This window comes from Cervus canadensis, chromosome 4 (assembly GCF_019320065.1).
Source record: "Cervus canadensis isolate Bull #8, Minnesota chromosome 4, ASM1932006v1, whole genome shotgun sequence".
NCBI classification, from domain to species: Eukaryota; Metazoa; Chordata; class Mammalia; order Artiodactyla; family Cervidae; genus Cervus; species Cervus canadensis.
In genome coordinates, this window is record NC_057389.1 from 48335656 (window position 1) to 48347800 (window position 12145).

General features: G+C 51.2%; 1 protein-coding gene across 5 annotated transcripts in view; it reads right to left on the minus strand.

Annotated features, from left to right (window-relative positions):
* The window catches only part of ABLIM3 (actin binding LIM protein family member 3), a 131270-nt gene that overhangs the window by 17868 nt on the left and 101257 nt on the right, over positions 1-12145 (minus strand). For 2 of the 5 annotated variants that reach the window (XM_043465022.1, XM_043465021.1), the window contains exons 11-15: positions 5085-5214; positions 4325-4423; positions 2939-2986; positions 1774-1908; positions 264-328 (exon numbers count right to left, since the gene is read on the minus strand). In XM_043465022.1, coding sequence (XP_043320957.1) covers positions 264-328; positions 1774-1908; positions 2939-2986; positions 4325-4423; positions 5085-5214 — 477 coding nt within the window. Of the gene's footprint in view, positions 1-263; positions 329-1773; positions 1909-2938; positions 2987-4324; positions 4424-5084; positions 5215-5676; positions 5707-7213; positions 7370-12145 lie in introns of all 5 variants that reach the window. The other 3 variants (XM_043465025.1, XM_043465023.1, XM_043465024.1) reach the window with 3 other exon arrangements.

Here is a 12145-nt window from a genome sequence, read left to right on the forward strand (position 1 = left end):
TAACTTTGTGAGGGCCACAGACTCCCTCAGCAGCTGCACCACCTTCCCTTCCCACCAGCGATATACAAGTCACTGGTACCCACTGACCACCTGATGGCAGGAATAACCTACAGCTAATCCTACCAGCTGACTTTTCTGTTATGCCAAGTTTTGCATTTCTTTTTTTCTCTCGTAGTTTGAGTTTGGTTTCTGTCCCTCACAAATGAAAAAACCCTCAGTAACATACCATGGCAGCATCTCATTCAGTGGTGTGGCCTGCTTACCTTGTGCATACTGCGGTCAAAGTCGTCCTCCTCTCCTCCAGATGAGAATCTTCTGGCTCGGGGCACTGCCGGAAAAGACAGCTAGGATCAGCTCCTGCCCTGGGGAGAGGGCGTGGGGGCAGTACAGCCTGCACAGAGGGTTTCTGCTTGGCTTTACCACTTTCTAGATGGGTGACCCCTCATAAGTGCATGGTGAGCTGTCTTCACCACGGGCCTCCCTGTACTGAGACGCCCAGTGTCCCTTCCCATTCTTGGGCTGAAAAGCGCCGGCAAAGCTAACTGCCCAGACAGAGGTAAGAAACCACGATGTTAGGACTCTTGCTGACACTGGCAGGAAGGGTGCTCTCTCTGCCAACGGCGGGGGGTCAGCCTGGACCCGCCAGAGCTCATCCTGCCGTGACGAGGACAGTTAGCCTGAGGCTGGAGCCACTCAGCCCCGAGGAGAGGTCAGGTCCTGGTGGTTCCTACCCACCTCTAGACCCAGCTGTACCCCAGAAACTTGCAGTCACCTGACCCAGGAAATCCTTGTTTTGCCTCAAGCCATTTGGAGATTTTTAAAAATTTTGTTTCTCCTTTTTTTGTGATTGAAATAGTCTCATCCAAGATTCCCCTCTGAACACTATCTCCCGTGGACACTGCCCACTCCCCCACTCTGGGTTACATCTGTGCTTGTGTAACCCTTTTCCAAATGGAGAATTCTTTGAGGATGGGGCAGGGTCACCTCTGAGCTCCCATGAAACTTTGCTCAAAATGGACATTCATTACTAAAGGTACATGCTGAAGCAAAGTGGCCCTTAATGACAGCTCCTTCCCATAGTTGAAAGAAACACCATCTGGTGGGCTGGCACCTTGAGGACCATTAAGACCCCCGCCAGGTGTCTCCGAGAGCCTTCCATTGCCCACAATCCTCTCTTCTCCATTCTCTAAACCATTTCCCACCTATAGCCAAAGTGGTCTCTTAGAAACATAAATCTGATCATGCCACCACTTTTAACAACTTCCTACTATTTTGGATAAAGATCAAAATCCTCAAGGCCCTGTGGTATCTGGCCTCTCACCCCCAGCCCTGCCCTTCCTTCTCTGAGCTCAGGATTAAGCTGACAGCCTTTCCTTTGCTCCAATAGAGCCCATCCTCTGATCTTGGGTCTTTGCGGATGTGTTTCTACACCCTGTAGGCTTACCTGCTGCTCACCCTGTGGCAGCCAAGGCTCTATATGTGAGAAGCTTCTGTCATCTTCCAGGCTGCATGGCATGCCCCTGCCATCAGCTCTCTACCTTCTGTACCTCACCTCCCTCTCCAGTTGGGACCTGTGTCTTGTCTACAAGGGCAAGGACCTGCTCTAGTTTGCTTTCCAGTCTCTCCTGAAGGCCCATGACTGCCCTCAGTACATGTTTGCTGAGTAAATGCATTATTGTGTGAAGGAGTGGCGACCGTCTGTCCTAGCCCTCTGTGTCCCTGGTGTAGGTAACAGGGCTCTGGTCCTGTCTCCCTTGTGGAGGGGGGTGGTACCTTTGGGGGACCCGTGGTAGGTCCAGTACTCAGACTCCGTCGCATAGTAGGGGTCTGGTGAGTAGGCTGGACTGTACTTAGAGGCCTGGCTGATGTCTTCACTTGTTTTGCTCTTGGTTGTTGTCGACAAATCACCTGCAAAGGACCCAGAGAAAGAGCTTCAGGGAGGCCAGACGTTCTAGAAGAGTGTCCTGGACACACTGTCCCTGTTTCACCGGGCTCCAGCCCAGGGGAGGGAAGCCACATCCAGGCCAGGGTCTGAGACATGGGCGTTAGAGCTGGAAAAGCACTGAGGTGTCAAGCCTCTCATTTCACAGTTGGGAATCTGAACATCTGAGGGGGAGGGCCTTGCTCGGACCACACAGCGAGTGAGACCAGAACTGGATCAGAACGAACGTGTCTCAGCAGTGGTTCCCCCTCTGAGCGCAGCTAGGAGTCATGAATGAAGCAGGTTACAGTGCAGAGTCGTGTAGGCTACATGCTTAGTATTTCTAATTAAGGAAGTCTAGGGCAGGGGAGAGGCCAGGGTATCTGATTTGTAAATAAATTTCGGGTGCAGGTGGTCCACAGGCCATTCTGTAAGAAACACTAAGTGGATGAACAAATGAATGAAGGCACCCTCAGCCCCTTTCTCATCCACACCCCATCTCCAGGCCTCCAGGTATGTACTTCCAGGACATGCTGACAGAGAACAGCTTAGAGCAGTGGTTCCCAAGCTGGGCTGGACATTAGAATCACCTGGAGAAACTGTTACAAATACACAGCTTGGGTTACGTCCAGGGTGAGGCCCAGGAACCTCTATGCATCCCACGGGATTCTAACGGACCTCCACGTTTGGGGACAAATGCCTGGGAGCATCACTCTCCCAGGGCCACTGCATTTGACAAGCATTACTCTGACTATGGGCCTGAGGACACCAGCCAGCAGGGGAAGGTGGGGCTGGGGGGCGGTGAGATGGTGGGAAAGGACCTAGGGGATACAAGGCCTTCCTGGCCCTTTTGAAATGACACCAAACCCCACCCACGGCCACCACGAGTGAGCAGCCGACGAGGACCGAGCTGCATCCTTGTCGGCGTCCCTCCTGGTGGCCCTGCAGGGCCATCTGTACCGGTTATTAACTGCCCCTCCCCTCGCCTGGCCGAGCCCGTTCCGCCCCTGACCATACCATGCCGCTTGTAGATCGGGGGTTTCCGGTAGATGTTACTTTCTCCAGCTGCCAGACAGATCAGGGAGGGGCAGTGAAAAGGAGAGAGAAAGACAGGAGAACAGGAGACAGCAGTTGGTCAGTTGGTCCCAGAAGAGAAGTGCTTAGCAGCTTCTCCCGAGGCTTCCCTCAGCCTCTCCCCGTGGACTTCCTCTTCTAAAGGTGAGCCTCCAACCTCATCCCATCCGGTTCCCGGAAAGGTGAGGGGAAACAGGGTGGATGGATTCAAACGGGGCTGAGGCAGGGGCTTGGACTGGAATGGTGGGCATGCATGCAGGTAAAGGCAGGCTTGTGCTCAGCAAGACTCCATGCGGGAAGGTGCCCCCGCCTCCACCCGGCGGCCATGCCTCATTCCACATGGACGTCCCCAGAACCTTTCAGCCACAGTTCCGCACTCTCACCACCCCCACCCCCCACCCAAATAGACCAGATGAGAACTTTCTGGGGCAACTGAGAATGGTGGAGAAGAAGCGGCAGGACCAACTTGCGGGAAAAAAGTGAGTGGGCAGTGAAAACCTGGGCTCAGAGTTGGGAGACCGGGGCCTAGGTCTGGCTCTGCTGAACTTAGGGTAAGACCTTTTCCAAGGACCCCCATCCTCTGCCTTCCTCTACCTTTCCATCACTTTCCCTCATGCTCACCACCTTCAGCTGCTCTGGCCTGCTGCAGGCAGTGTTTTAGGGCCTTTGGCTGGCTGTTTCCTCCACCCAGGATGTTTAACCCTGGGATATCTTTTGGCTTCCATGTCACCTCCTCCAAGAAGCCCTTCCTGACTACCTCACCTAACCCAGCCTCCTTCACCCTGTCACTTTACCACAGTGCCCTGTTTTTATTACATTTAGCACCCATCTCCTGAAATTATACTTTTACTTATTTGTTTACTTATTTATTAGCTCTCTTCCCACATTAGAACTTAAAACACCCTGAAGGCAGGGAGTGGGCTGGTTGCAGCACAGCTGCACCTTCAGGATCCAGAACAGGGCTGGCTGTCCGGAAGGAACAACTCAGGCTCCAGGAAGCTAAGTCCCGGTCCTGAGGTCATGAGCTTATAAGCAGCAGAATCAAGGATTCAGTCTCAAGAGTTTTGATGCAAAAGCCCGTGACCTTTAGCACGGTTACTGCCACATCCCATCACAGCCCTCAGACCTTCGGCACTTCGCTGGACTGCTTCCTGGTGGTCCTGATCAAGGTTGGTTCTGTCTTGTGGATGGGCTAAGGTTAGTGGACGTGTTGGAGGTGGGCTAGTGCAGGTGACTGGTTAGGGAGAGTCCCCAGCACCCATTTCTCCTCGGTGCCGGTGACCCCACGGAGCATGCACCCATGCCGGGAATTCCAGGCTGGCAGCCTACCTGGGATGTGAAAGTGCTTGGGAGCCTGGTAAGAGGTCGGAGTGGAGGACCTCACATCTAACTGGCTATGGTATGGAGAGCTCCGGCCACTCTCGGGCCCTGGAGCACGCAGGCAGTGGTCCCCAGAGAGAACAGAGGCACAGAGAAAACAGGCATTAATGCAGCGGCAGCAGTGACGGCAGCAGTGGGGTGGTGACGGCAGGATGGCGCGGGTGGTGTGCCCTCATGCACGCGTCTGCAGAGACAGGCTTGGCCCCGTTCTCCTGCTTCACCCCCAAGTCAGGTTTTGCGGGTTGTAAGAACCAACAGCACTGAGCGTCTGTGCCCTTCTTAGCGCCCCACCTGGGCCGCTCCCTCAATCGCTCTGCCCGCTTCATCCCTAACCACTGAGTGGCCCTTGGTTGAGCCAGGCCGCTCTGGTCCCCTGGTCCTCCCCTCTGGATGGGACAGGACAAACGATGGAGATGCAGGCGTCTTCTCTCAGCCAGGGCGGCTGGGCGGTCTGCCACTTCCCCCATCCCCAACCCCAGCAGCACACCACCCACCTCCGGCGGCATCTCAGTACCATGTACCCCTCCTCTTCCCCTGCCAGGGGCATCGGCGGGGACTTGGTGAGGCCTGGGTGCCACAGGCCTCCCGGGAACCATGCTATGATGGAGATGTCGCAGGGAGCCCCATGCTGTCTCCACAGCTGGGGACAAAAACCACAGTGCCGTCCCTTGGCTTTTCCTGTCCCTTTGGGGGCGTCCCCCTTCCTTACCGGAGCGGTAGTAGTGATGAGGTGAGCGGGAGAAGGTGGGGGACATGCCCTGTCGGCTGTAGGTGGGGGAGTCGATGTATCCTGGGCTGGAGGCCCGTCTCTGCCGGAGGTCCAGGTTCTCATAGATGTCCTGAAGGGGAGGAAGCAGGGTCATGAGCAAGACCTGCATTAGGGGGGCCTGGAGCCAAGGGTCCAGCAGGCAGCAGGGGGAGTGACGTGACTCTGGGATCCCGGGGGCTGAAGCACAGTGCTGCCCTCCCGAATACAGACACCGCCTCCCTGGGTGACACTTCTCAGGGCCTTTGCCTGCTCCCAGACACCCTTGAATGGAACCCATATGTCAAGTCCCAGGGATCCTAACTGAGGATCACAGAAGCATCAGTGAGGCCATCCCTGGAAGGAAGGTTCTCCCCACCATCTCTGCCCTTTAAGTCACTGCCACGTCCTCCGGATCACGCTCTTAACACTCCCCATCTCTGCTCAGGTTGTGGGAACACCTTTGGAGGCTGTGCAAGAGCTAAATCAGGAGTCTGCTTGGTCAGCATAAAAGGACACGATTCTAGAAAAGGTCTCCCGGAACCAGCTTAATTACCTGGGAGTAGGGAGATAAGGTTCCCAACGACTTGGAGGTGAAGTTTGAAGGCAGCCGTGGAAGGAGCGAAAGGAGAGAGGAGGGTGAGAGGGAGGGACAGAGAGTAGTTACATGGAGCAGAGAGAGGCCTGCAGCTGCCCCGAAGCCCCCCACCCCGGCTAACACTTCACCTCCCAGGATGTCAGCAGTGCTCATGGGTGGGAGGGAACCTTGAGATCATGTCTCCGAGAGGGGACAAGGGGGCTCGAGGCGCCTCAGGAAAGGATTGGTAGGGTCTTCATTGGGACCCCAGCCTCCCCACTGCAAGCTCAGAGCCAGTCCATGGCCCTTCCCTGACCCTCTACCAGTTCACGCCCCCTCTGTGGTTCAGAGTACAGGGCACAGGGCAGGGGTCCCAAATGCAGGGCCAAGCAAGAGCCAGGCTGGTGCCATCAAGGCAGGAGTTGGGCTGGTGGGCAGGGGAGCAGGAAGCTGAGGATGGAAGGCATCGCCCGCAGAGGGGATGGCGCTCAGCTCCAGGGCACCCAGGCCAGCCCCATGGTAACACAGCTTATTTTCCAAGACAAGACAGAAGAGCAGACACCTATGTGAAATCTCCTAATGTCTAAGTGTTGATAACTAATTTACATTTTTAAAAGACACTCTGTGAGTGAAACAAAACAAATCTGGTGCTGGCCTGTGGCCCCCTCTTTGACATCTCTGGCTTCAGGAGACTCAGCCTCTGCCAAATGCTTGGTTTCCTTTTACTGGTCCATTTCAGAGGCCAGAACTCAGAGAATCTCAGCACTGGGCTCTTAAACCAAATGAAACCTCATCCTCCTTAAGAGAGGAAGGGGTCAGCAGCAAAGTGGGGACAAGGCCAGGGCCCCTTCTAAAGTGCCAGATAATCTTAGCACAGGGGCCTGGGATGGGTTTAGGCACCTCCCGGGATGTCTGCTGCCAGGACCTCTGGTAGTAGCACCACTGCCTGTCCCAGAGAATGCTTTCTCTTGTCCAGCAGCCATTTAGTTATTTCAAAACCCTTCTGATGCTGCCTTTTTATAAAAGTGTCTCTTGCCCTAAGCACAGGCCAGGGGCAACACCCAGAGAAACTACCTAACCAGGGTTTATAAACTTAACTGGCCTCTGAGCCTGGCTGGTGATGAGAGCTGGAGGCTGTATATAAAACCTCTCCACTGTAAGAGGAAAAACGGCTCAAGCAATAAGTGGTCTCAGGTTCTCGGCTTTAATGTTGGGGTTCTTAGGGTGTAGTGGGGATCGGAGAGAGTTGGGGAGCCCGTGTCCTGCCGACAGAGGGTGCTACTCCCTGTCTCCAGGTGGTGGAAATACCGGGGTAGTGTTGCCAGTTCTGATTTTTCAAAAAAAGCCAGATTTTGGATGAAATGGCTTGATTTTTAAGTGTTGACTAAAAAAACCAGTTTAAAAGAGTCTGGGGGTCACCACTGTGGAGGCCTCAGTCTCGGTGATTGAGGGGCCTGGGGACCCCACGGGCCCTCCTCTCCTCCAACAGCCCCAGAGAGAGGGTGAGACCCCGTACCTCTCCATAGCCACACCTCTCCAGCATCTCGTCGGACGTGTATCGGGAATGAGGCTCGTAGGAAATGAGGTCAGGGCGTTGTACCTCGTAGATTGACTTAACCTTGGGGAGAGCTGCCAGGTCTTTGTAATTAAGGATCTCATTATCCACTTTAGCCTGAGGAAGAGGGAAATGGACAGGAAAGAAGCAGAAAGATAAGCGGGAAAGGAGAGTGGAAATAAAAGCCAGGCACAGAGGGAATGAGCCTCTTCAGTTAGGATGAAAGACTCAGAAAATGTGAAAATAAGACAGGTCATTCATTCCACCTGGGCTGACAGTGATTGAGCACATGTGTGTGCTGTCCTGTGCTATATAGGAATGACCTTCTCTAAGTGTTAGGTCACTTCTGTGAAAGAAGGAAGGGTCAACATTGTTCCTATATTTTAGAACAAAAAATTTTTAAACTTGTATGGAAACACAAAAGACCTTGAATAACCAAAACAATCCTGAGAAAGAAAAACAAAGCTGGAGGAATCAGGCTGTCTAACTTCAGACTATACTACAAAGCTACAGCAATCAAAATGGCTTGGCACAGGCACAAAAACAGAAATGTATCAATGGAATAGGACAGAAATGCCAGAAATAAACCCATGTACCAATGGTCAATTAATCTGCCACAAAGGAGGCAAGAATATACCATGGAGAAAAAGTATTTTCAATGAGTGGTGTTGGGAAAACTGGACATCTACATGTAAAAGAATGAAATTAGAACATTCTCTAACATCATATATTGTTGTTGCTGTTTAGTCACTAAATCCAACTCTTTGTGACCCCAAGGAGTGTAGCCCGCCAGGCTCCTTTATCCATGGGATTTCCTAGGCAAGGAAATTCCAGGAGTTGCCATTTCCTTCTCGAGGGGGTCTTTCTGATCGAGGGATCAAAACTGTGCTTCCTGTATTGGCAGGTGGATTCTTTATCACTGAGCACCAGGGAAGCCCAACATCATACATAAACTTAAAATGGACTAAAAATCTAAATTTGAGACCAAATAATATAAAACTCTTAGAGGAAAACAGGCAAAATATTCTTTGACATAAATCATTGCAGTACCTTTTTGGATCCACCTCATAGAGTAATGAAAATAAGAACAAAAATAAACAAATGGAATCTAATTAAACTTAAATTTTTTTGCTTAGCAAAGGGAAATCAAACAGAACAAAAAGATAACCCACAGAATGGGAGAAAATATTTTCAAATGAAGTGACCAATAAGGGATTGATCTCCAAAATACACAAACAGCTCATGTAGCTGAATATCAAAGAAGACAAAACAAACAATTCAATCAAAAAATCGGCAGAAAATCTAAACAGACATTTCTCCAAAGAAGACATACAGATGGCCAAGAGGCACAAAAGAATGTGCTCAACATCGCTAATTATGAAAAACACAAATCAAAACTACAATGAGATATCACCGCATACCAGTCGAGTAGCCATCATCAAAAAGTTTAAAGACAGTAATTGCTGGAGAGAATGTGGAGAAAAGGGAACCCTCTTACATTGTTGGTGGGAATATAAATTGGTATAACCACTGCAGAGAATAGTATGGAGGTTCCTTAGAAAACTAGAAATAGGGTTACCATATGATCCAGCAATCTCATCCCTGAGCATATATCCACAGAAAACTGTACTTCAAAAAGATGCATGCAGCCCAGTGTTCACTGCAGCACTATTTACAGTAGTTAAGACATGGAAACAACCTAAGTGTCTATCAACAGAGGCATGGACACACACGCAATGGAATCTCACTCAGCCATAAGGGAGAATGAAATAACACCATTTACAGCAACATGAATGAACCTGGAGATTGTCATATCAAGTGAAGTAAGTCAGACAGAGAAAGACCCTATGATATCAGGTATATGTGGAATCTAAAACAATGATACAAATGAACATAGCAGACTCACAGACTTCAAAAGCAGACTTATGGTTGCCAAATGTATGGTTGATACATTTTTTTTGGTATCAAAAAAATGATACAAATGAACATAACAGACTCACAGACTTCAAAAGCAAGACTTGTGGTTTCCAAGGTAGAGGGGAGGGTTAGACTGCAAGTTTGGGACTGACAAATACTCACTAGTATATATGGAATGGATAGTCCACAGGGACCTACTATATAGCACAGGGAACTCTACTCAATATTCTATAATGGGAAAAGAATCTGAAAAAGAATGGATATGTATACATGTATAGCTGAGTAACTTTGTTATATACCTGAAACTCACACAATATTGTAAATCAACTATTCTCCAATATAACATAAAAATTAAATAAAATATTATTCCTGTTTTCCAGATGAGGAAATTATAGCCCAAAAGATCCTCTAACTTGTACCACTTAACCAGTAGGGCTGAATCCAGCCTTCCAGACCCACACAGTGAGGGCATCCTTGAAGAAGATGCTGAAGATGTAAAGACATAATTCATCATGACAGTAAAACACCAGCGAACATGTGATGACCATTTATATTAAGCCAGACTGCATCCCCCTTCTGTGGATTAACTGAGTTAATAGAACTCCCAGCTCTAATCATATATACTAATATTATCCTCATTTTTGCATAAGGAAACAGGCACAGAGAAATCAATGATCTTGCCCAAGGTCACATAGCTAATAAGTAGCAGTACTAGAATTCAAGCCCAGGCACTCTAGCCTGGGAGCCTGCCCTCTCCATTGGCCTCTCCTGTCTTCCCGGGATGGTGAGGTCGCTGCCCTCAGAGAGCTGCTCCTCCCACTGAACTGAAGGGAGCCTCTATGGACCACCTGACTTGGCCCGAGTTCAGCCCTCTGGAAGCACAAGGGTTGAGAGATAGCGCCCCCTGCTGGGGACAGCGCCCGTCTCATGGCGCCTGAAGCCAGCTCCTTCTGTGTCCTCCAGCCATTCCCTGTTTCTGGTCACCCGGTTTTACTGTGGTCAATCAGAATCTGTCTCCCGAAACCGCTGGGGCCTACAAGGTCCTGAGGTGAGGTAGATTAAGAGAGAATCCAGGGAGACTGTATTATTCTATAATAGTCTCCCAGTACCTGGGGGGCCAGGCAAGTCTCAAGAGTCAAGACTGCCATAGACACAGCAACTTTCATAAAGACCTTAGGACTGTTGATATTTTAAACACGTCCCAAGGCCCTTCCACTCCTCCAACCCCATCCCATCCCACTGCTGTCTGGGCACTGTGCTGTTCATTGTCTGCTCAACTGAGACCCACAGCCCACTCCTGCTGGCCCCGCTCTGAGGTCCCATGGACTGTGTTACAGGCGCTCTGGTTGTCAGCTGGGTTTGGTCAACAGGGGGCGCCCGCAGGTCGAGACTGAGTGGAGAGAGGGGCTTTCTGTGTGTGTGTCTCCCTTGCATGGCCCTGCCCGCCCTTAGTGGACCCGGCTCCTGTCCTGGCTGCTCTGCCACAGCTCCAGCATGGCCAGTCCTTCCCTTCTGCCACAGTAGGTCTCGTGGGTGCCCTGGCCCTACCAATGCTCCTGTACATGCTCCCTTCACACTGACACCCCTTGAACCATGCCATCTCATTCCTGCTAGACCCTGCCCAGGTCAGATGCCCATGTCTGGACCAGTCTGGGGGTGTGTGTGTAAGAGAATCTTATCAGGAGACTCCACTCGCTGAATTAACTGCTGCCTTTTGTCCTGCGATGTTAGATCTTGACCTTGAGAGCTCTTGGCATCTTACAGACTTGTCAATATCAGACGCATCCTAACATAATGAGCAGGAAGGAAGGAAGGGAACACACTGGGCTGGAGGTGATTCCAGCAGTCAGTGGGGAGTGGAGCAAAGTCTGAAAGAACCTGCCCCTCCAGGTTCACCGATCATCCTAATACCAAACCTCCATATTTATGAACATGAAGCCAATACTTGATCTTTCTGCCTGTTATGGAATGCCCCAGAAGTGGCTGGATGGACTCTTCCTTGAATTTGGAAACCATGCTTGCAATGGTCTGACTTAAAACAAGGCTCACATGACAAGGGCAGTCACTTCCGAGAGCAGCTGGAGGTGAGAGCAGGGGAATACGGGAGGGGAGACACACAGGCCCGTGCTGGGCTGCCAGGGGTGACTGGTCTCCATGGATAAGCCCCCATTTGGAGGACACCGTGGCAGGTGCCCCCAGCTCCTGCTGTTCATCTGGAGTGGGGCTGCTTCTCCCAGGGGCAACTCTATGAACTCCAGAACTCCAGGGTGAATGTCATCAGGGCCTAACTTACATCACAAAAGTTCAGGGGCTCCCCGGTGGGGGGACGGCCAGGGGCCAGTGGCATTCTGTTTCCCCATGTGTCTGAGCTCCCATATCCTGGTAACGCTCTTCTAGAGACATGCTCATTTTTGCCTGTGACCTCCTCACCCCATGAGCCCTGAAACTAAGCTCATTAATCCTACTTTAGTCCGACCCCATTCACAGCACCAGGGGGACTATTATCTCTCTTGCTCTGGACCGGAATCTCCAATGAGGACAGCCTGTGATCAAAGTCACTTGTTTTTTGTGGGAGCCATATGGCTGTATTGACCCAAATGGAAGTTGCAGTCAGTGGTAACTCACGTCTCTTAAAGGAGAGGAAATAGTCTCGTCAATGGACATTATCCAGGGATCAAGGAGGAAACTGAATGTGGGTCTGGAGTGAAATGATGATGAAGCAATGGTGGGCAGGGCCTACTCAGGGCTGCTGGCTGTCTCTATAACTTCTTATGAGGAGGGCTTTCCTGCTTTCCTGCTCTAGACCATTTCCCACTTCCCTCTGGTCTTTGTGGCCCTTTGACTTGAGGAAGGCTGCAGGGCTCTGGAATCGGGTCTGCTGATTGTCGGGCCCCATGGCTACTGACTGCAGTCCGCTCTGGCTTGGCCCACCCCCACCTCTGCAATCTCACTTCCATTTACCTCTCAGGCCTGAGC